The sequence below is a fragment of the Haemaphysalis longicornis genome, unplaced genomic scaffold (assembly GCF_048455015.1).
Source record: "Haemaphysalis longicornis isolate Haplotype H1 unplaced genomic scaffold, Haemaphysalis longicornis Haplotype H1 scaffold_6, whole genome shotgun sequence".
Classification (NCBI taxonomy): domain Eukaryota; kingdom Metazoa; phylum Arthropoda; class Arachnida; order Ixodida; family Ixodidae; genus Haemaphysalis; species Haemaphysalis longicornis.
In genome coordinates, this window is record NW_027526407.1 from 9,909,567 (window position 1) to 9,933,500 (window position 23,934).

General features: G+C 41.9%; 1 protein-coding gene across 1 annotated transcript in view; it reads left to right on the top strand.

The window, feature by feature from the left end:
• Positions 1-1,333: 1,333 nt before the first annotated feature.
• The window catches only part of LOC144141382 (venom metalloproteinase antarease-like TserMP_B), a 33,502-nt gene continuing 10,901 nt past the window's right edge, over positions 1,334-23,934 (top strand). Inside the window, exons 1-7 of the mRNA XM_077672966.1 lie at positions 1,334-1,447; positions 7,256-7,327; positions 7,387-7,514; positions 8,335-8,384; positions 16,188-16,296; positions 17,755-17,889; positions 23,447-23,597. Of these exons, the coding sequence (XP_077529092.1) occupies positions 1,355-1,447; positions 7,256-7,327; positions 7,387-7,514; positions 8,335-8,384; positions 16,188-16,296; positions 17,755-17,889; positions 23,447-23,597 (738 nt within the window). The 5' untranslated portion in view covers positions 1,334-1,354. The remainder of the gene's footprint in view (positions 1,448-7,255; positions 7,328-7,386; positions 7,515-8,334; positions 8,385-16,187; positions 16,297-17,754; positions 17,890-23,446; positions 23,598-23,934) is intronic.

The window sequence follows — 23,934 nt, forward strand, 5'->3', positions numbered from 1 at the left end:
CGGATTGCTCCATTTTGACATTGCCGAAGGGGCTTGGGAAACTAATACGACAAGCAAACAATCCGTCACGAGAGGAATGACGTTTCTGCGTGCCGTAATTCTCTGCGCCACGATACGTTAAGCCTAAATTCCCGCTTTTGTGTTAAGGACGTGAGGCCTAACGTCACATCTTGGGCGTGACACCTTAAACCAGTAGCTACTCAAAAAATTGCTCACTGAACGAGACGCCGTACGTACCGACTCGCACCTTACAGCCAAAACCAAATATTAGGCCTACGTGGTGAGCAACAAAAAGGTGCTGTGGGTATTCGAAAAGTGGCGCACATACTGCAGTCTGGAATTATTTGACCAAACCATACATCAAGAGAAAGCTTCGCGTTCAATCATTATCTTCGTTAGTCGGAGGTGTGCGTAGTTTTCCATTCGGTTTTTTGCTTCTTACTAGCAGTGTGAACTTTGCTGTTGTTACTTCGTTACTAAGTTGTACAAATTTTGATGCACTCCTTTTATGTATGCCTTATTTCTCTAATAATGAATAATTTAAAACAAAATATCAAATAACACGCACCACAGTGTAGGTTCTGGGTAGAATACTGACGAAAGAGGGTGTATGCTGTGCACCTAAATTATTGAAATGTTTTTTCTTCTTTGCCTGAATTACGACAATGGGTTTTGCAGGCGAGGTCGAACATCCGTTGTTAGGCTCAGCTGAGCCGAAGGGCGGAGCCACAGGTTACAGTGCGGGAAAAGCTTCACTTTTTTATTATCGCTTTAAGGAAACATTACTTTGAATAAATGTGTGTCAGCAAGCAGCATATTTTTAGGCTATGTTGAGCAGACAGGTTAAATTGCCACGGGCACTTAGTTCACCGATACCTGTATTTAAGCAGTTTTCTCTGGGGGAAGATTGTAAGAGGATCCTTTACTAGACGCATGCTCACTTAAAGTTGTCGAGGTTGTTATTTGACATCTTCTCAGATGGAGAGAAAAGATTCAGAAATACACTACTAATACAAGAATAATGTGGTGAATTTAAAATGTTAGGCACATTTATTTACATACTTGAGGAATAGAAAAACTGGCCACAAATCTCTTGCTATTTAATCGGCTGGAAAGAAATTTTTGCTTCATTTTTATTTTATCAGAACTAGTTTTTTTTTGGAGCCGTGAAAGTTTAAGGCAACCACTGGCATGCATAAAGTATTAAACATCTCTTACAGGACATAAGAGAACCGTTGACGAACGAACCGACGAAAAGGGTGAGATTTGCGCTAGCTATCTCCCATTTTTATATAAAAAGTATGAATGGCTTATTTATTCTTTTTCAGGGAAAAACACTTCTTCCAACTTGACTATGGAGTTGCACCTGATAGCAGACCTCGTTCACACCACAACGTTTGGAAGTGAACCAGATCATTTGGCATACTTGTCCATTTTTCTCAATGCAGTAAGAAAAATATAAATGGTCATTACTTTATCTTTTTATATTTGCGGCAATGCGGTGAGAAAAGTAGGTAGCCCGTTTTTCGTTAGAAAAAACGACACCCAAAATAAGGCAAGTGAGGCAGTTAGTACGGCGGTATTTTTATTTCCTCAATATGCTTTTGGCGACAAACAGTACCACGAATGGGAGAGGCCTAATACGAACTTTTTTCAACTTCATCTTCTATTGTGCACACAACAGAACGTTGTGTACACAATAAAATGAAGCGACAATTGGGGGGTTGTGTTTTTCATAAACGCGAAAAACAGCACATTTTCACACAAATGGTTAGATTGACGGAAATGCTGCACTAAGTACCGGCTTGCAATGGGTAGGAATTATGATGTGAGAGGTTTCTCGCGTTTTTCTAAGCTGTTATTTTCTTTGAATTAAGCTGTGGTCTTTTATCCACAATTGAATTGGCAAAGTGCTTATCGATGTGTCACAATCCGTAATATCGGAGAAGGCATCAATGATCCCTCTTCAATAAAACTTGTGGCATTGCCTACCTTGCAACACCTGTGCGTTCTGTGACATTTATCTGTAGGGATAAACAGCCCCCGCTGAACCTACTTTCTTGGCCACTATCAAGCGCACAGAAAGATTCGGACACCTGGGGGGTGAATAGAGGCTCTACAGCCATCAAACACAGATGACTAACACGATGACCACTAATGACATTATGGTACCAAGGCCGCCTTAACAGAGGCCCCGCTGTCCGCTGGTAGAATAATATTATTTTTATGCTTAGCTAATCTAAACTAAAAAAAACAAGTACATGCGTTCCGAATACTACTGATTCACTGAATAATAGTGTTTTTGTTCTTATAGTGTATTTTTGTTATGAAATTATGCAAGTATTATTTACACTTGAAACCCAACCCTATCTTATACATTATTACCAATTCGGCTATGTTGGAAACAGTTTAATTGAAGCGTTTAGAGAATTGAGGGTATAACACCTTTATTTTGTATTTTCCGGCCATAGCTAGCGCTGTTTTAATAACTTAGGGTTCTTTAGTTGTTCTCCGATATTGTGACTCGGGTGTCGCAACCCTGAGGGGGGCGCTTGACTGAGAAAATCTTTTTTATAGCACCTTTAGCACCATAGGTCGCAGATGCCGAATCATTGTCCAGCTTGCGGGTAGCAACACAAAAAACGACTTCCAGCGAATTCTTGCGGCAACGTTTCACTGCGGATGTACACATCATGCCGTTTTCTTTTTCTACAAGGCAGTCAGGTAAAACAAAGTGCTCACGAGCTGGATTTCTGTCGCATGCATCTCCTTCGAGTGCACCGCATCTGCTATAGTAGCTGGCTTCATTTCGCTTTGGAGCAGTTTTTGACAATAGCGTGCTCATTGTTGTGTAGCTAGTGATTCGTGGTGCGGCCCTCTTCTACAACTGTGCCGCAATCGTTTGGAGTGATGAAATAAATGTCATAAAAAGAAAGAGTGCAAAAAAGAGATTCGTGGTGGGAGCAAACACGGTTTCCCAATTAGGGAAACCTCTTCCAATCCAGCAAAGATAAACATTCAGGGTTCTGCATGCTATTGGAAAGCCAAGTTTACAGCTGGAGCCCAAGTCACCATGCACTGAAGAATACTTTACACTTTCGTTGTCCAAAGTGGCTAGCGCGGTCGACTTGTATGCGTTTTTACTGGCGTTCCTTTATAACTGTTATATTGATGTACTTACAAGTTTTATTTGTCATCCAGAAGTTTAATTTTCACCCAGGCCAATTTTTGTCATGCATCTCTGTTCACTGGTCAAGCTGTATTGGTAGGCTTCCTTTATCTCTGGTGTTCTGGATGACGACGACGGTATCTGGCTATGCGCCATTTATCAGCTCGCCTTGCAATACCTTGTGGCATGCAAAGCTTCCGAACGCGAGTCTTCTTTTAACAGTGGGGCGGGCATTATACGTGAGCTGAGGTACGCCGTTGCGTTTTGGAAACGTTTTTTCATGAGATACACAATAGCCAACACGACCTTACCTGTGCGTTAATGCTAAAGTTGTGAATATCTACTCAAGCCTTTGTTAGAGGATTATTTGGCTCTATTTGTACAATGTAGGACTGTTATTTTTAATACAATTGCACATCCCCCCTATCTCCCCATAGTTAAGGTGTGGGCTCTCGCCATGCAGAATAGTCTGCTAGGCTGGCATAGGATACACGTACAGATGATCTGGCGCTTTATGCGTTTGAAAGCAAAACATCTGGTGTTCTACCGCATAACAAATTATTCTCTTAACAAAAGGCATCTTCAATTCTGGAAAATTCGCGTACAGCTGAAGGACTTAGGTGAATAACGTTTTTAAGCTATCAGGCAATATACAACGCACAGTGTCACGAAGCCAAAGACGACGCAGTTGTCTTGAAGGAAAAACAAGTTTATTGGCGTGAACTAGTGCCCCATACAACTCAAAGAATTAAGAGGCGGCGAAACAGCAGGCAACAAAGTGACACGGGCATGGGAATGTCGGTGAATCGAATACCGTGGAGTCTGCTGTGCGGGCTTTTTCTTTCGCCGTGAGTGTTTCTTGAACACTGGATTCACATCCTGAACCTTGTAGATGAAAGAATATTCTTCTAGCCTGGTGATGGTAGGGTGAAACGCTCTCATTATCACAACGAGATAGCCCGTGCGGCATCAAAATAAAGAATGAAACACGCGCTTCGCTTGGGACACAGGTAACACAGCCGGGCGCGGGTGGAAGTAAAAACAAAACATAAACAAATGAACGTATACATGTTTGGGAGCAATATGTGGGTTCTAGTGATGTTTTTTTTTATAAAAGGCGTCCTATCAGCTCCTAAACGTTTTTCATATGACCAGATCGTGTGCAGTTGGGGCCACTGATACAGAGAAAACGGAGCGGCTGGCAGTGCTGCGGTGCGCCATGACGGGTTCCACAGGAAGTATTGCGGCCAGCGGCGTAGTTAACTGAGCGTTGTCTGCTACGGCTCCTCCCATTTCGCCGCGAGCGACGAAGCAAAGATTGCGCGCGCACTTTGAACTACGCAAACCGCACAAACCGCGCGTGCAGAGAAGTGGGACGAGCCGTAGCAGACGACGCGCAGCCGGGCTCCACCTCTGGCTCTGATTGCGCTTGCGCTGCAATACTTCGCGCGGCGCCCGCTTGGTGGTCCGACAACCGCGGCCACTCGCGCCCCGTTCCCTCTCTGTGGCTGCGACTGTACATTCTAAGAAGTTCACGCCGCTGTAAGAAGCTGTAAGATACGGTTTTTCCGATCTTTTTATGTGGAAAGGTGAAGCGACCCCTTTACGCAATAACATATTCTTTAATTGAGCGCCCAATTTCCAATCAAAAAGCTCAAAAACTAGGGTTAGAACAACAAAAGTTGTGTGAAGAACCCTAAAACCACATTTTCTTGGTAGCCACAAATTGAAAAGACTAGAATTTTGTTGCCACAACTCAACCACCCGAACTGTTGTAAAAACGTAAAAAACACGTACTGCTTTCTCTCTGGTCACTTGTCAGTATTGAAGCCATTTGGAATTACAAAATTTTATTAGGTTTGAGGCCACTGCTTGAGAGCGGGCAAGATATCCTAGACAAGAGATCGCACCCCAACTAAAAAAATCCACTGCGGGGTTTTAAATGGAGGGTTTTCTTAGCCATGCAATGAATTACACAGCAGTTTTTTTTGTAAAAACACGTGGCACCGTTTGGAAGGCGCTAAAGCTTACAAGCGAAGGGCCCGAGCCCAAGTTGTTGAGGAATATTAGGCGATGCCTTAGTTTCCGACTGCAGTAGGTGTAACAACTGCTTAATCTGGCTTTCACATACTTTGTTCAGGCATTGACTGAAGCGAGACGCCATCCCAGGGTTTAGTACCTACCTTTCAAAACGTTGTGGGGGGGTCGTGTTTTTCCTTTAGGGAGAAGAGGCTGGACTATTATACTTCATCATAATTATTTGAAATTTGCATATATAGGCGCAGCCAAAATAAGGCGCATTAAAATCTATTTATTCCATCTTAAAGGGACCCTGCAACACTTGCCATCGACTACTAGTAATGTATTTTGGGATAAAGTCTATTGTCCCAGAAATCTCCTCCCGCAAGAATTATGAAAATACGTTCAAAATTACGAAACTACGCGCGATGAGAAATCGCGCATAATCGTTCCCTCTCAACTCGACCGCGGACGACGCGACGAAAGCTGCGCTCTCTTCCGGAGAGGGGGGCAGCTTGCGGCGTTCTCTTCGGCGGCCTTTGATATACCACATGCCGGGTAGTTTTCTCCTTTTCTCCGCAACGCGGAGCGGCCTATTTCCGGTCTGGTGCCACAAAAAAGCAGGCATGGATGCCCGCTCGCAAGTGCGCGCTCGGGCTGGTAGGGCGTTTTTGAAGCAATAAACGTTTCTAGTCAAGTGGTCCCGTTGAAAGCGAAGTATTAAGCTCATCACTCAAACTCCGCGCGCACTCAAAACATAAAAGAAACGGCAAAACTGTGCCTACAGGTTCAGGCATAGAAGAGGTTCGTACACAGCGATGACAACGACGGAAATGGGAGAAACTAGCCGCGAAGTTGACCAGTGACAGCCGATCAGGCAGCCATGGCCTATGTGACGTCCCTTAGGCCATGCCAGGGGTTGCATATTGAGGACAACTGAAGAGAGAGCGGTTGGTTTTTCCTCGTCTTTCACATCGATTTGCGCGCTCACCGCTTCACGTGCACGTGTAATATTTGGCTCAGGTATTTCTGGCAGTGTAATCTAAACGTCGCGCAGGTTAACTTGCACTGCTCAAAGAGTGTTGCAGGGTCCCTTTAAGATAGAACCAAAGATACTTGTGTTAAAGCCGCTCCTTCAGAAAAAGACAAAAATGCGTCATCCATTTATAGGACGTTCCAGAAATTGCGTTGGTTATAACAACCGGAACTTTTTTTAAATTTAGAAATATTATGACAATAATAAAAGACATGCAGCAAAACAGCCCTTATTGCGCTAGAAGGTAAAGACGGGTGCAGTTCTATTTGCAAGAGCTCAACCAATGATAGCCGTCTACAGACAGACCAACACAAAGCACCCGACTTTGTCCCTTCTTAGATTGCTTCGAAAAAACCAGAATTCTTATCTAACTAACAAAAAGGCAACAAGAATAGGGTAGGCATCCAAATATCAGAAAGGCTCCAGGCACACATGTGGCAAGTGCGTCCTGCGCAGGACACATTTAGTGGGATGCATTTGATACTGATGTGGTCGGCATAGCGTCTTGCCCAGAGACAGCGTTTTCTTTAAGTAGTACGCAACTGCAGTAGTTAAAACGATGTTTTCGTGAATGGGGTCATTATTCCTTCGGCAATGGTTACCCCTAGAATTTTCGCTCGCAAGGATTATCGGTAAAACCTAGGTTCTTTTGAACATGGTTAGTGAGACCGACCAATAAAATGTTTCAGTTGTAATAAATTTGCAAATGTACACAATTATGTTATGCATTGTAAATTTATAAAATTTGTTTCCTCGTAGACATGATTTTCGAATTCTTACAAAATGCCTCCATTCCCAAACCATACCTTCGTTAATGTTACATTTCATCATGAAGGTCGAAATATTAATAGTTGTCAATGTATTATACCTGGATGTTTTTCGTGCTTTTTTACGTTTGTGCCGGTTGTTTACATTTCTCTCCCTGTTTGTGTATTGCACGCAAGCAACGCTAAATATTTATTTTTTGTATAAGCAAGCAGAATATCTTCGGCGATGCAGGTAAAATGCATTTTATAAAATCATTGTTTCAGGTAAGTCTTCGTTTGCAACAGCTTGATCCACCAGTAGCACTTTGCCTCAAATCTTTGGAAACAGCAACTGTTGTAAGTATTCTCGCTAATTGGCTTCGCAGCATTAACATAAAATATATGTTTCTTGCAAGAACGAGAGCTATGTTGCTCTGTGGACGACAGGAGAACTTTTGGCTTACGAGACGCTGCCCATGCTGAGAAGCCATGCCTGGAACAACTCCATCCCCAATTCTTCAGACGTCGTATACTTTCTTACAGGGTAAGCTTCGAAGAGCTTGCAGGGAAAAATGAATCTGCATGTTTTGACCACAGGGCATCCCACGAAAACAAAGAAATCAAGTGAAACAGAACACGAGTAAAATTTTGATTTATCATTTATGATAAAGCCGGTGGTTGATCACCGTTTCTTGCAGTCTTAAGTATGTCAGGAATGCAGGAAATCACTCTTTAAATTTAAACTCTGCATTTTCCTGAATGGAATCGCAAAAAATGCGACACTGTTATGTAAGCAGCTCTTATCCGGCTGTAATTACAATTATCTGTAAATCAACAACATTATTCTCAGGTTGAATGCCATAAAAGCTATTTCGTTTATAACCTGTCTTTGAAGTCAATATTGCGAATCCTGCCTAGGTACATATGGGAGTAAAAAAAAGGCACACCTTTGCATCGTTTAAAATTTAATATAGAACGCAGTTTTTACTATTACAATAAATCGTGCACTTGACAAATACAACGGTATTTATGCAGAAATGCCCACGGTAACTTTGCTAAAATGAACGCTATGTTATCCTGAGTGTGTCGATAAATTATTTTGAAACTTCACAACAAAACGATCAAAAATAATTCAGTCTTTAGCCAAATGTGTTCAACTTGACATAAAGGAGCTTGTCTGATGTTTTATCTGTTTAGTGCTAACAACGCTTCCCCTTACCTAAAAATCATGTTGACCAATACTAGACAAAAAAGTTGTCATCAAAGGTAACGCGTCGCACTTTAAAAATAAAATGCTTTTCTTCTATTTTTGGAATACATATGAGTACACAAATAGAAACCAATGTTTGTTGTTTCTATTGCAGGCGAGAAATGGCAAGAAAGTTTAATGAAGGAATCAGTACAACAATTTCTGGTATGTACTTTCATTACCCGCTTTGAAATGCAGCATAACGCAGACAAACTATATATATATAGCACAAATTCGAAATAAAATGACACAAAAGCAAGCGTACACCTGCACATTGGAGAATTGAGCGCATTAAAACCTAAATATTTGAGGAATTTTATCTGGGTAGGTTTTAAAATTTTTAGGTGAAGAAAAATCATACATAGGTATTTGCAAAGGTGGAGACTCCACAGGCTACTCACGAGGCCATGAATTTCTGCAACGAGTGTTTCTAGCCAGTTTGTTTTTATTATCATTTTTGTCGTCATCCCTGTGATCGGTAGCCTGTTTCTGTGCACTGTAGGATGAGGGCCTCCCTTAACGCCCTTAGAGACTTCCAGCCGCTTCTACCGTGAGCTGACTGTCGCCCCATATTTTCTGAGTTCTGTCTTTTGAAACTGTGTGTGACTATCCCGTGCTGTGGGTCTATTTACCGTTATTGTATTAACTGAGCCCGCCACACATTGTCCGTCCCCTGCATTATGTTCCCACTCCAGCGCTGCCCCCTTTCTTCGCCTCCTTTTCCAGTATCTTTAATCATTGTGTGTTACCTATTTCACGTTTTCGTTTTCTTATCTTTAGGCGTGAGCCGCTGGAATCACGTTTGTAGAGTTTAGGCCGAGCGGAGTTGTTACAACGTGCATTGTAAGACCTAAATGTTCACCGCCTTAAGCGTTTTTGGTAAACACACATGCATTGCGTAGCACGGGGCGCGTCGTACTTTGCGTACACGTGTAGCACTCAGAATACCGGAATACTTTCCCAGTTGAGGTCACCCTGTTCTACATTGATAAAGTTTGAATCACAATAAGAACAAGCGAAAGGAATAAGGATTCCTAAACTTCTTTCACACTTTGTCAGCGTCCTTGAATGCCCCCCTTTTTGCAAAATATTGGTCATACCTATATCCTTTTTCCCCTTTTACAATGCAACATAACACTGCTGGGAACGAGGTTGCGGGTTCGCTTGCCGCCTGTGGCGGCCGCTTTTCTGATGGAGGCGAAAAAGGAAAACGCCCGTGTGTACGAGATTTCGGCGTACGTTAAAGATGCCCAGGTGGTCAAAATTATTCCGGAGCCCTCCACTGTGGCTCGCCTCAATGCCTGCGTTGCGTCGGTGCGTTAAACCCCACATTCAATCAACACTGTAACATAAGATTAAGAGTACAATTAAGAGCATGACCTGTTTAATTGCCAGTCCTAGTGAATACCACCCTGTCATCCGCTAGTTTCAGGCACTCATGAATTGTTGAATATTACTTACAACTGATTTTTGGCAATTAGCCAACTTTAATTCACCCTCTGGGAAGGCTGTAAGAATTTTTATGAAATGGTGACTCCGAGATATGAACCTTCCTTGATAGGAAACTTTTAATTTTGGTATGAAGCCAAGTTTCTTTTGCAACCAACGCACCTATTTAAAATAAAACATTGTATGTACAAAATATTCTGCTCTCCTCTTGCTTTCTATCCTTTCTCCTGAGCTGCTTCCTTTGACAGCGCCATCTTTTGCTATTTCTTTTGGCATGGCCCCGCCAAACACTTCTGTAAGGGCTAGCACTTGAATTGTACCGATTGATGACAGTGACACAAATGGTGGATCCGGCAGCCTCACCAAAAGTTTTACGTCAGTTAACTAAGACGCCACAAAAAACATCTTTATTACGAGTATTTTCTGTTAGGTTGTCCTGGAAATTAGGTGTTTTTGTAGGTGTCCTATAAACCCTGTCGTTTGATGTGACAGTTTTTCAAAAGTGGCTTAAGGAAGACAAGGAAAAGGCTTCAAAATTGTAATGTGTTTGATCCGTTTGGTGTACCTATAAGCCACATTCTGCTGCAATTGAGGCATACACATTCGTCTAAAGCGGAAACAAAATATTATCACTGTTGCCAAAAAGGACTTACGTTGCGACATTGCTTAGCACATTGCTTAGCACATAAATGCGTTCAGCTTGTGAGCGCACCATTATAAACGTCCACCATGGAGGAATGCTTCCAAGATGCAGATATACTTAATCATATAAATTGCACAACAACGCAGTCATCTCCCGGGTACAAGTGCTGAAAGAACCTCTCCGATTCCGGAAGGTTTACAACAGGCGGTACTTTGGTGTCAGTCGCAACGCTGTCTGGAGTTCTTCCAACGTCCGCAAGTGTGGGATATTTAGAAAAATTTCGAATCCACGGTGGGATGAGCCACTGCTACGCGTACCTATAGTTGTTTGTTCTAGATGCCGCGTGCAAGTGCCTAGTTTTGCTCTAAATTATGTTATATGGCTGCATCCAAGCAAGACTGCTTATGACTGTACCAACTGTAGATTGACGGCCAAAGATGAGTGCGTGGTAGGTTTCACTAACACTGACAAGCCCAACTACTTTGATATAGAAAGATCCGTGCCCCCTCTAAATTTCATCCACTGATCTGCTTGAGTTTAAAAGATCATACTGTACCACTGTCGTCTGTACCTGTAAAGAACTGCTTGCCATCTTCATTTTATCGAAACACTATACAAGAAGCGGTCCGAATTCATCTTTATATCCTCACGTGGAAGGCTTAAGAAGGCCTCGCTGGAGTTAGTCGAACGAGCGTTGTTTATAATAATGTCATTATATGAAGCTTTTTAAATACCAGCGGTCCTAAAAAAACCTCAAAAACACCTCACAAAGACCAGGCAATTTTGAGGCCTTACGTAACTCCGGAAAATATAACCCACACCCCTACAGCAACTTTTTCGACTCAGCGTAGAGGTTTGGGAGCATATAAACCTAGGTCCTTTGAGATTGGTCGTCTTTCGTCTTTCATACTCCGGTAAACAAGAGAACATCATCCAAACCACTCCAAATTTACTCAAACTTTTAAGCTCCCCTCAACCAAAGCGCAACATTTCAGGAACTTTATTTAGAGGGGTACAAATTTTGAGCGGGGAACGTGACTAGTTCACCTGGCTAGACGAGTGGAAACCGTGTTTTTTAAGTGGCTCCAACCGCTGCCGTTCACTTCCTGAACATAAATTGGCCGTTTTGAATAGGTTACAAGGACACTCAATTGAATTTGTCAAACTCCCGGTTTGGCTTGCACTGCGTAGACTGGCTCAAATTAGCGCTCTTTTCAACGTTTATCTGGTTGATAAGTCAGTAATTATTTTATAAAGCGCAAAAGAAGAAAAACTACCATGCGCGGTACGCGGCGCCCGCACCAACTAATGGCTGTGACGACAGGAGGAGATGCACCTTGATTGGACGATGTCCAAGGTTTCCATTCAAACAAGTTTCGGTTTCGGTACTAAACAAACATGAATGACATCCGACGGTATCATTGGATGTGCACTCTCGATATCGCAATAATCGTCGTACCGCGCTTCTGCCATGTTGTCGGCTGTGAAGTGTCTAAGATAGGCCTCCCAGGACGGCTTGGCATCGTAGCAATCCTTTGCCGACGCCTATGCAGTGGATGAATGCATTCCGCGTCACCGCAGACGCCCACATGTCATGCGCTTTCCCCTCATATTTGGAGCTGGTCTTATTAATGCCTGTATCGTAAAAAGCGTGATCGGACCAGGCCAAGGGTCTCTTGATTCTGGCCTGTGCCCACTGCCCGCAAGCAGTCGGTGCTTATGGCAACAGCACGTCAACGAGAACTCGCTCACGCGTCAGTGTCAGCCTGGGCGCATTCTGTGAACTAGTTCCTGGAGCAGCGAACGCTACGGCCCAAATATGGTGATCTCACTATAGAAAACAACGGCCGAAAATGAAAACAGTCAACTTACAAAGAAAGCAACGTAACCGCGGGGATTCGAACTGGTCACTTGCAAAACAAAATACCCACTGCGCCGGACCACTCGGCCACGGGCCAGTGTTTTTCTCCTTTAATGAATGGAACTTTTAGAAAGTTTATAAGACAAGACACTTAGCACACTGTACTAACGCTAACAGACAGCAAAAGGCATCAGTCGAACAAAGATCAAAACTCAGGCAAGGAAACACACGCAACCAAAAGAGGCAGCCACTCCGGTGGATCACTCACCGCAGCATAAGTGCTTCGCAGAAACGCTGCCTGTTCCCCAAAAACGCAACTGGTTGGCCTAGGGGGTTCCGCGTGCCGATCAGTCATGCGGCACTTCCACAAACCAAACAATCCTTGGATCGCTGGAAGCAATACAAATATAAGGTGTGTAATGTATAACCGGTTCACACTTTAATTTAGTTTTAGCATTTGAAGCAGCTTAGGTTACTATTTGTTATATAGCGCTCGTGCTGTAGGCATGCCGAAATTTCCACAATATCTCCCGTCTAGCAATTTTATTTTTTAGGCAGAAAAGCGTTCGCAGATGTGTGGTCATGCTGCTGACCGCTGCGCTTGCTCTCCCAGCGCAAAAAACTGCTTCGTGGTCCCTAGTGTTACACTGCACGGTAAAATCATCAGTTGATTTTATTCCCGTAATACCTATATTGACATCGCTGACTCTTCTCCCGCGTTCAAGTGACCTTAGATTTTCCTACTATCGTACCAGCAAGCGAAGACTGGCATGTGCAATTGTGCAGCGCTTGTGTGGAGCCAGCTTGACTGGGAGCTAGATACAGTGTACACACTAACAAAGTAAAGAAAGGCACATTCTTTCATTCACAAACGTGTCGTGACTTCGTTTCAACTGAGCGAACGAATGGCGACGACCCGTCGGCGGCCGGCGAACCAAACGCGGGGGCCGGCTGACTCTGCCGGAAGGTCAGCGAGCCAGTAGTTCGAGTCAAGCCGAGTCATCTTCTCCTGACGTAACATGAAAACACCACAGAAAATGGGCGAGGATGCAAAGATGAGGGGAGCATTTTCGAATTTATTTTTGTACTAAATAAATTCGCGTAAACTCGATCAGAATGGCCGAAACATGGCCTATGGGGTCAGGACTACAATCTGCGCTAGTATTTCCGCAATGTTTACAAATCGCTTTAGTGTCCCTTTAAAAGGAGATAAATAAACTGCTTTAAGACCGTGGCAGACAAAAATAATTCCTAGTGCTGCATCTTATAGGCAACTGTTAAGAGCCTCACACCTCAAATGTATAAAAGCTTGTCATACCTTTGTGATTGTCGCAATCACCAAAACAATGGAGGTGGGGAGCTGTCCACATGATAATAATATTTAGTTTTCAGGAGCGTAACGTAAACCACAGACTACGAATAATTGTTTTGTTTCTTGACCTTCTTTAGACATCACATTGTCGGTCGCATTTCGCCGCGGGCTGTGGTTATAGAGCTTATGAACATTCATCACTTTCACCATTGATTTTTTGTCCAAAATGAGAATATTGCAAGGTAGACTAGACGCCGTGGTATTTGCGACAATTTTAAACGACGTTTACTCAGTATTTTTGTGGCATAAATCATAATAAACACTATACCTGTATACAATACGACACAATTACAAAATCAAGAAGATCTCAGCCTGGTGGTCATACCTAACTATTTGTTCATACACTTCTGCAACTGTGTTTAAATATATTTGAAGTAACGTCACATTATTTGTTTTAAAAAGGACAGACTTTTTTGTAATAACTTCCAAAAGATGTCATAAACTAAAACATCATTCATAAAATATTCAAAAATGAACGTGTAAATATTTTATAATTTCACCGAAAATAAATTTTACTCCGAAGAACACGGAACGCTTGCGTTTGTGTAACGAATAATTTGAGGATAAAAATTTCCCGGTACGAACCTATACACATGTCAAGAGGGAGTCATTTTGCTTTGTTTTGTTATAAAAAAAAAACTTTTATTGCACCAAGCGCAGCAGCGTACTTTGTTGCTGCTTTCTAACCTATTTATTTACCCCAATCGGCTACACCACCTTTCCTAAAAATATATTTATTCCGGGTATAGAAAGTACCCTGTGCCTTAAAAGCTACAATAACTTGAGCACCTAAACAATAGCACCTAAAGCCACAACAACTTTACCTGCTTGACATAGAAAACTGTTAAAAGTAGTCTATTGTACGTCGTCCTGCGAAAGCAATTCTTAAATCTTAATTTATAACTCAGGCGTCTGTGTTTCACTGACGGCGAACCCAATGGCCTACAGATTGGACATAAAATACAAAAAAAAACAAATTGCACGAACAAAAGTTAAAATATATACAAACAATATTTACGTTCACTAGCCTCCTTTTGCGAGGCTTCCATGCCTAACTGGCAGTAAAAAACCTGGCCGAATTAGGGTGACTCAACGGGGCCCTGCTGAATACGTTGAGTCACTCGACAGCGCTGGAAATTATAAGAGAGTAAAATTCATTGCAGGCAAAGGGCATTGTAGGTTTTTCATGGGAAAGGTGGCATGGGCGGAGTTATAGTGAAAGAGGCAAGAAAAGTGGGCAGGATGGCGGAAAAAAGAAATACGCTGAGAATGCGTTGTCGTATTCTAACTAAAAACGTGATTTAGGTAATCGTAATGAGGGCTACTTTTGTTTCTATGGATTGTAAAAACTACGAAAGCATTTAGAAGACTTGCAAAACAGTAACTGGCAAATTTCCTCTTCCAACAAAATGCAAGCGTGGGTATAACCAAATAGGAGCAAACGAAAGAAGAAAAAAAAGGCGCAATAGAAAGATTACAGTACTAATATAGTAATTGAATGAGAAGAAGTAGACTGCCACGAGGTCTGCCTTGTCTTTTCATTCCATGACAATATAAAACCACCATCTTTCCCTTGAGGTCGCGCACCGACATTGACGACCGATTACGAAGGTCAGGGCACATTACCTGGTCGTTACGTGTTTTATTAAATGTGTCGGGTTGATCCTGCCGCAACGTAACCATATTGCGGGGACCCCTTCGGGAATTTTTCTATGCTAACATTCACAAGGAGCCCTTTGCAGCTCTCAGAACTTTGTTGTTTTTGCTTGCAAACAACTTTTCTCCCTAATGCGCAATTGTCTTTGAAACCTGGTATTCATTTTTTTAAGAATGAGTTAATTTCAAGGCTTCCGTAGTAAAGTGTATTGTTTTTTGTTTAAATACGGACCAAAACACAAATAACACTTGATCAGTGACCCACGTATAAGGTTGTTAGTGGCAACGCATACGGAATTTTGTTCTGTAATGAGTTTAATGCGCATTGTTCCATATTTTCACAAAGCTAAAGACGACGCAGTTGTCTTCAAAGAAAACAAGTTTATTGGAGCGAACTTGTGCTCCCCTAACAACTCAAAGAATACACCGGCGGCGAATCAGCAGTCAACAAAGTGACATGCCCAGGCGAGCATCGACGAGTTGAATACCGCGGCGACTGCTGTGCAGGCTTTTATTTTTCGGCGCGAGTTTTTCTCGAACCATCGATTTAAATCCAGAACACTGTAGTTAAAAGATTATTCTAGGCTAGTGACTTTATGGCGAAACGCTCTCCGAATCAGAATGAGATAACCCGCGCGGCATCAAAATAAGAATGAAACACGCCCTTTGATTGGAACCCAGATAACACCGCGAGACGCGGCCAGGGAGTAAACCCAAGACATAAACATACTAACCCAATGCATGGTTCGCGGCAATATTTTTCTCTTTCAAGTAATCTTTCAGTATTTTACCACCTAAAGGTACTTTTATGGGTTGTGGTATTTGGTTGCAAGTCATGAGAAATTCTTTTTGCAGGGAAGTGTTATAATTGTCAGATACTAATTTATTGCTTAATAAGCGTATATTTAAACAAACTGAAGACAATAAAACTTTTGAGCACTGAAGAAGTTTGATATTTTGGTGTATTTTCTCTGCAACATTGCTTAGGTCTCGCATATTTTGAAGGCGTTTGCACCGGAAACAAAATCGCCATGGGAGAAGACAAGAACCTGACATATATAGGAGTGAGAACGATGGCACACGAGATAGGCCATCTGTAAGATACATTTGCACCATATAAATTAATCTTTTGGCACTCACAGGTTGCTTACGTAACCCAAAATTCACCTAGCCTCAATTTGTTTTTTTATGACTATTGCACAATAAATGAACGCTCGCAGTGACAATTACAAGACAAATATATAACTTGCTTCAGGTTTTTTTAGTATTTTCAGGTGCTTACGGTAGAGTGCGTCGCAATTTGTTATGTACCCAAGATGTGAGGGACCGTCGTATTTTATTGCTTTTTGGCACAGATCGCAGTTAATTGATGTAAATAGCCACAGCAGGATTATCTTATTATGCTGCAGAACAAACTAAGTATAAGGCTAAAAGTGTGTTGCCACCGCGGCTGCGTGTTAGGTTAAGCCGCGTCACACGTGTTTTAGTAGTATTGGTAGTATGAGTAGAACCAACGCACTAATATTGCCGTTCAACCCTTACAATTAGCTCACAGCATTGCCATGTTATAAATATAGCTTTACTTTGATGTTACCAGGGTAGATATTACACCAATTATGGGGACATTATTCATTGTGTTGTTGAACCTTAAATTCAAGAGATTATAAACCCAGAACACCCAGCACACAGTAATGTAATCTGCTGCCCCAGCGACCAAACTAGATAGGACGGTATCGAAAATATCAGAAATTTTATCCGCTCTAGAGTATTATATTGAAGTATTTAGTTGAGGATTGGCAGGTCTGCTTGCTTTAATAAACAGGCGACGAGAAAAATTCGGTGGAATAAAGACACATCAACAACTTGTAGTAGTATTATGGTCAAGTGAATTCATATTCATGAAAGGTGTAGCCACCACAACATTTAAAAACTGAGTTTGCTCAGCGGAGTTATACCGAATTGCTGATGTGTTGCAACTAGGCATAACAAGATTTCCGACCAAAATAAAAAAATTGCAAAATACATATATTATTTTTATCAACTTTCTATTGTTCAGGGATATTCAGGGCGAAAATGCCATTTAGATCTCGGTAGGCATGTGAGTGAAAAAATTAATAACTGAGTTTTGTATTTAGGTTTTCTACGATGCAATGGTCCTAATAGGTGATTACGAAGCCTAAAATGTATTGTCTTTTAAGCGGTTTGAGGGCGTGTGTTATCATATATTTAGTAGACGGTATGAGCTCTCCTGTTAAAACAACACGAGAGTTATGCAACGGCAAGTGTAAAGCATTGTATGTAGAACTTGCTAATACGTGTGCAATTTAGTTACCCTGCATTCTTGTTTGTAGCATAATTACACCTTTTTATACTCCTCTAAACACTAATTATACAGTCTTTACGCATATCTGGAAGGGAGAACATTGTGTATTCTGGCTGAAGCTGTAACTTTGGATTTTATTGTAAGTGCAATCATTCAGCAAAATTTGAATATTTGAAAAAGTAATCTTTTCGAAGTTATGTGCGCCAGTTTTCAATTTCTTTCTTTTCAAAGCTTAGGAGCGGAACATGATGGCGTGGCACCTTCCGAAAACTGCTCCAAAAAAGACGGATTTGTAATGACGGCCCAACCTAAAACAAAGGAGGTCTTCTCTCCTTGTAGTATTAAAGCAATTGCCTCTTTCCTCAAGTAAGCACCGAAAGAATACTCACCTATGTGGTAACAAATGCTGCATGCATGAAAAAAGTTGTATATACGGCAGGATGTGAGAATTAGGTTGTGTGCTGGGCGTTGTGCGTGGAGCGTTAAGGAACCTTCTGTCAGACCAAAAGAAAGGCAATTTTCGTAAATGTAGGCTCGTTTTTACTTAACATCTTAATTTTGCTGTAATCAGAAGTGGTGCTCCGGTAAATTTTTTAACGTAGATTTTTGTAAACTACGATTGGGTGCCTGCAAAAATGTTTGTTTTAGCAAATAATTTAGGTCGATTCTTGGCACGTGGAAGCAGGTAGGTTCTGTGAATTTTCGTACTTTTCGCTGTTTTATATGTATTTTCACCGTGACAAACATGGCAACACGATGTCTACTAACACATTCCTTTAAAACGAAAAACAACCCATGTGACACTTGTTCACCGAAACATTCTGCCTTGTCGGGGAAAGATTAAGAAAAGTAACCACAAAATGAATTCTCTGCTGAACAACTGTAGTTACAATACGGCCATCACAATATCTCGCGCTTTTGTATATTCTGCCTCTCTCTCTCTCTCTCTCTCTATAAATATATATATATGTATATACATATATATACATACAGGGTTATCAAAGTTAAGTGAACAGGATTATAAAAATTAGAGGCTTCAATTTACGTGACTACCACCTCTACAGTGAGGTTATGCGCACAGGAGACACTGAATGACGTAGTAAATATTGATGGGGGTCCATTAAGTAACTAAAATTTATTAATTACTTTTTAGCGGCTGCAGTAAGCAGGCATCTGTGTATTAAAATGTTGGCTGGAATAGTGTTTCAACGCAGTTTCATATGGCACAATTTTTCTAGCGTATCCGTACTTGGAGATATCAAACTGTGCAGTTTAATAGCCGTTCGCCTGATTACGCATGCAAGACATTGAAGATGGGCCCAAAGTTCCTCTTTTTAGTGACGTACCTATTGCTTACAGTGTTTTGCCCGACAGCGGCGTGGGAGCATAGCAAAAAGTGATAACTCGCACCCTTTCAGTCATGACTGTCGTTATCGCAATCTGCTGTACTCGGAGCCGCTATCAAAACACAGAAGAAAATGGAGGAGCTTGGCGCCGGTTTTCAATATATAGCATGCGTAATCACGAGAACGGCAATTAAACTTCGCAGTTCGATATCTCTTACTACGAATTCACTGGAATTCTGCGAAATAAAGCTGCGTGGAAAAAAGATTGCCTCCAATTTTATTACAAACATGCCTGCTTACTGTAGCGAATAAAGAGTTAAATACTTATTTTAGGTAATCAAGCCAGTGACATCAATAATTGCCACCTATTTCTATCTCCACCTGGCCGCCAAACTTCAGTGTAGAGGGGTTCGTTACGGAAATCTAGGCCCCTACTTTTAAAAAACCCGGTCAACCTAGTTTTGATCACACTGTATATATATATATATATATATATATTTGTAGAAGACTTGTCAAGAAGTCGAAACGTCGAAATAAACCCTCCGCTGTTGCTGTCACCGAGGTTGCTTACTATGTGTTCACAACGCCTTCGGCCCCATCGCCAGCATGCCGGTTATTTATATATATATATATATATATATATATATATATATATATATATATATATATATATATATATATATATATGTGTGTGTGTAATGTTGAATTCCTCATTGCCAGCACTATTTGATTTTTTACAGGGTTTTTTGGACCATGCCGAATGTGGTATGATTGCCATTTTTGTGATAACTGGATAAATAAGTGACAATGCATGTCGAGAAAAAATCCGGCATTTGTCCGGAGGAAGGAATTGACGCCCTAGCCTCCGCATGACGCGTGCGGTGTACTACCTTTTTTGGAATTCCGTGACGTGTAATCTCCCGACTTTATAACGGGGGTTTACGTTTGGAACTGCTCAGAGGCCAGTCAACTATCACCGCACTCAGACCGTCGCGGAAGACGTAGAACGTGTTTTTCAGCGGACGCCCCAAAAGATGTGGTCGACAGACGGTATTATCAATGGTATTTTCGACTGCAGCCGCCAGAACCATCATAATGCATTTTGTAGAATAGTGACGTACGGGACGAGCATATGTCAAAGTAGCAGCCCTTTTTGCCATTGTTATATGGAGTGCTTACAGTGTTTTTCTTTATGCTGACAATTGAGTTATGGTGGCTATTCTTGAATATCAAGATAGATAGGTCAAAAATATATCAATCGAAAAAATCCGCCGTTTGTCCCGAAGCGGAAATCGAACGCATAACCACAGCATAGAGGCGAGCTATCATGAAGCGAACTATAACGATGAAGTTGGCGCAGCGGAGAATCCCCCATGGCAGGACGCTGTATGTTCGTCGGGCTTAACTACATGGAGCGGAAACACGGCGTCCCCCACCGCACCGCACCTGGGTTGCTCCCACTGGGGTAACTGAACTTCCAAGCCTAGAATTAACGGTGGCGTTAAGTAAATAGGTCTAGTGCAGAATGTTTCTATTTGGGTTGTACGTCAATTGACGATTCTGCTTGACTCAGGGCGCTTCTCCGTCTAAATATGTGTGTTCAGTTTTCAGAAGCATTAGAGGCAGTTTAAAAAAAACAAATTTACCAGAGGATATTCCAACAAGCGACTCCAAGGACATTCAACCGGCGTTCATCCTCCATTCCATCTCGAGAGATGGCGCAATGATGCCAAGCAGAGTTTGTAAAACCCAGCTCTGAATACATACGGCGGTTACATTCTAGTATTTGGCTGTATTTGGGAAGACCTCGCAGGGATATCATCTATTCGACATAAGCCGATCCTGCAGTCGGGCACCATGATGTTGCTAATACGAGTTATGTAGCCAGTTTTCTTTCATTTGACTTAATAAAATCTATCGTACATGCCTATAACGGCGGCCGAAGCATCGTACTTGTTTTGTCGTGACCGTGTTGAGGTTGCGGCTTAAGCTACCAGAGAACCGCGGACTTCACTTCTTGCAGCACCATTTTCCTCAATAAATGTTAGATGTACAATTCGTCTTTTTAGCTCCAGAAGGCGCGGGAAAAGCGCTTGTCTATCAAACAAATTCAAAGCGGCCGTCTTCGGCGTGCTGTACACGCTGTACGTCATGGAGGGGAAATCTAAATACGTGATTAGTTGCTTTGTTTTGCGGCTTGCCGCTACTCCTCCGTTGACGAACTTTGTGATTCTGCGAGATCGGCAGCGGACTACATTTGGTCCGCCGCTGGGCGTTGTTCACCGAGTTTTCGTCACATATTCCCTCCTCGTATTCTGGCCGCGTGCGGGGCACTACCATTTGTGCTATTTTGAGGCGGCCCCCTTGACTAATTGATTAATCACAGGGTTTAACTATCCGACGCAACGCAGGCGCCATTAGGCGTGCCGCAGTCGAGGGCACCGAATTAGTTTTCGCCACTTGGGTGCCTTTATCTAGTGGCGAAATCTCATACACGAGGGCATGTTTGCTTTTGGCCTCCATAAGGACAGTGGACACCGCTTCCGGAAATCAAGCCCACGTCTACCCTCTCCCATTTAGAGGGTGACTTATATTTAGGACTCCTGAGATGCCCGTCAACTATCCCCGGCCCTCAATAGGGTGGTGACTAAATTATTTGGTTGGACCATTTACGCCAACGGTGTGCTCCCCTCGCGACACTTTATTACTAGGGTTAAGTAGATGCGCAATTAAACCCTCGCGTTCGATGAAAGGTGTGGGTTCGTTCGCACTTTAGCCATGCGTTTTTTTTTTGTTTTCTTTCCTTGTCACGTAAATTTAAAAATGTTAACTTCAATAACCGTAGTAAACAAAAATCCAAAAGCATTCCCCTATCTCCTGTGATGACAGAGAAGGCTGGCCTTTATTTCTGTATTGCCTTAACCAACCCGTCATTTCCAATTGTATATCTATCTATCTATCTCGCTCTCTCTCTCTCTCTCTCTCTCTCTCTCTCTCTATATATATATATATATATATATATATATATAGCGAATCAGAGTAGGAAATGAGGGGCTCCTCATTTCCTACTCTGATTCGCTACATGCATAGCGAGGGCCTCTGTTCTGGCAGTCTTGGTGCCAAGGTTAGCTTAGGAGGGTTCAACGCTGGTCAACCATTCTCGACATGTCGTAGACGCTCGAGTCACGGCCCGGGGGTTAAAAAGAAGGTCCCCTTCACCCCGAGTAGTCCGAGTGGCGCTGGCTACCACCCCCAAGCTCAGGAAACAAAAACACGTGAACACAAATACCCCAGAAAGTGGAGGCTAAAGTAGCCCCGCCGGTAGCGTAGTGGTAATCGCACCAGACCGGTATTCTGGAGGTCGTGGGTGCGGATACCACCTGGCGGGCATTTTTTCTCCACTTTCTTATTTTACAAATTCTTTATCTTGACGTACTACATCCTCCCCTTTGCATTCCGAGGTTGTCTTGACTGCCAATTCTAATTTCTATATATATATATATATATATGTATATATCTATATCTATCTATATATATATATATATATATATATATATATATATATATATATATATATATATATATATATATATATATATATATATATATATATATATATAGCGAATCAGCACAGGAAATGAGGGGCTCGTTGAAAATAACTAAGAAATAAGAGTTGGCAATCAAGAAAACCTCGGAAAGCAAAGGGGAGGATGGCGTAGGTGATTGAAACAGATACAGAATTTGCAAAGAGAGAGAGTGGAGAAAAAATGCCCGCCAGGTGGGACCCGACAAACGACCTCCGGAATACCGGTCTGTTGCGATGACCACTATGCTACCCGCGGGGCTATTTTGCGCTCCGCTTTCTGTGGTAATAATGTTAAAGTATTTTTGTATACGGCGCTTGGGGATGGTAGCCTTACCTTAACTTAGCCTTACCATAAAAATACCATTCTTAGCTCCTCACCGAGGCCACTGACCGCACCACCTTTTCAGCTCTGTGGATCATTGCGCTACGTATTATGTTTACTTTGATAGTAAGCTCAGCTGTTAACAAAAACATGTGTTATTCGTACAAAAACTTACTTTTTGAGATTATGCCGCTTGTCCTATCTCGCTAAATCTGAAAAACAAATTATAAAAATCTCTCAGTCTCCTATGTTAGGAAATGCAGTCCGAGGGAAAAGCTTTTCCATAAGATCGTTTTCGTTAATTACACCTGAATGTCCAATACTCTATAAGATACTGCCTTCGAAGAAAAAAGCTGTTAAAGAGGGATAAAAAATTGCCAGTTTAGAAATAAAGCGCCGACTTTCCATATATTTTCTTCTGGGAAAAAAACGTCTAACGCGAATTTAAATAAAAAAACTGTTTTATAGCCGTTGTTTCTTGGTTTAATACAGTTTAAGAGTTAAATTCGTTTTATTTGAGGAAGAAAAAATAGTGATTGCAGGTGCCAAAAGAAGGCATAAAGGTTTTTGTAACCCTAAAAAATAAAGGTTCTTTGTTCAAAGCAAACTAAATCTGACAGAGATTGATACATATTATGCCTTATCGATTTTTTATTCATATCTATACAGAAAGCCAAATGCAAGTTGCCTGTTAACAGAGAAACCTACACGTGTTGTTTCGGTGCCAGAGGAAAGCTTCAAGTTGCCGGGAGAAACGATGGACGGAGAAACCTTTTGCAAACACAACTTCAAAAATTTCAGCAATGCCACTTATATAAAGGTGAGAGCAGTTCGTCGAGTGCGACTCCAGGGGAATTTTTTAATTTAAAATGTAAAGTAAGGATACCCAACAGTGTACATGGTATTTGGAAAGCCTGGTAAATGCGCTACATTAGGCTGTTGGTAGTTTTATGCATTGCATAAATTTTTACTAAACATTATTTGTATTATGAATCCACACCTACAGCAGGAATAGAAATTAGAAATTTAACAAATACGCAATGAGGGGACGAAGATGGTAAGCGGAGTTTTCTTTTAGGCAGTTAAGCTGGATTCAGTCTGTGCTTTTTTATTTCAGTACGCGTCTTGCAACGCGAGACACATTCGTAGAGTTTTGT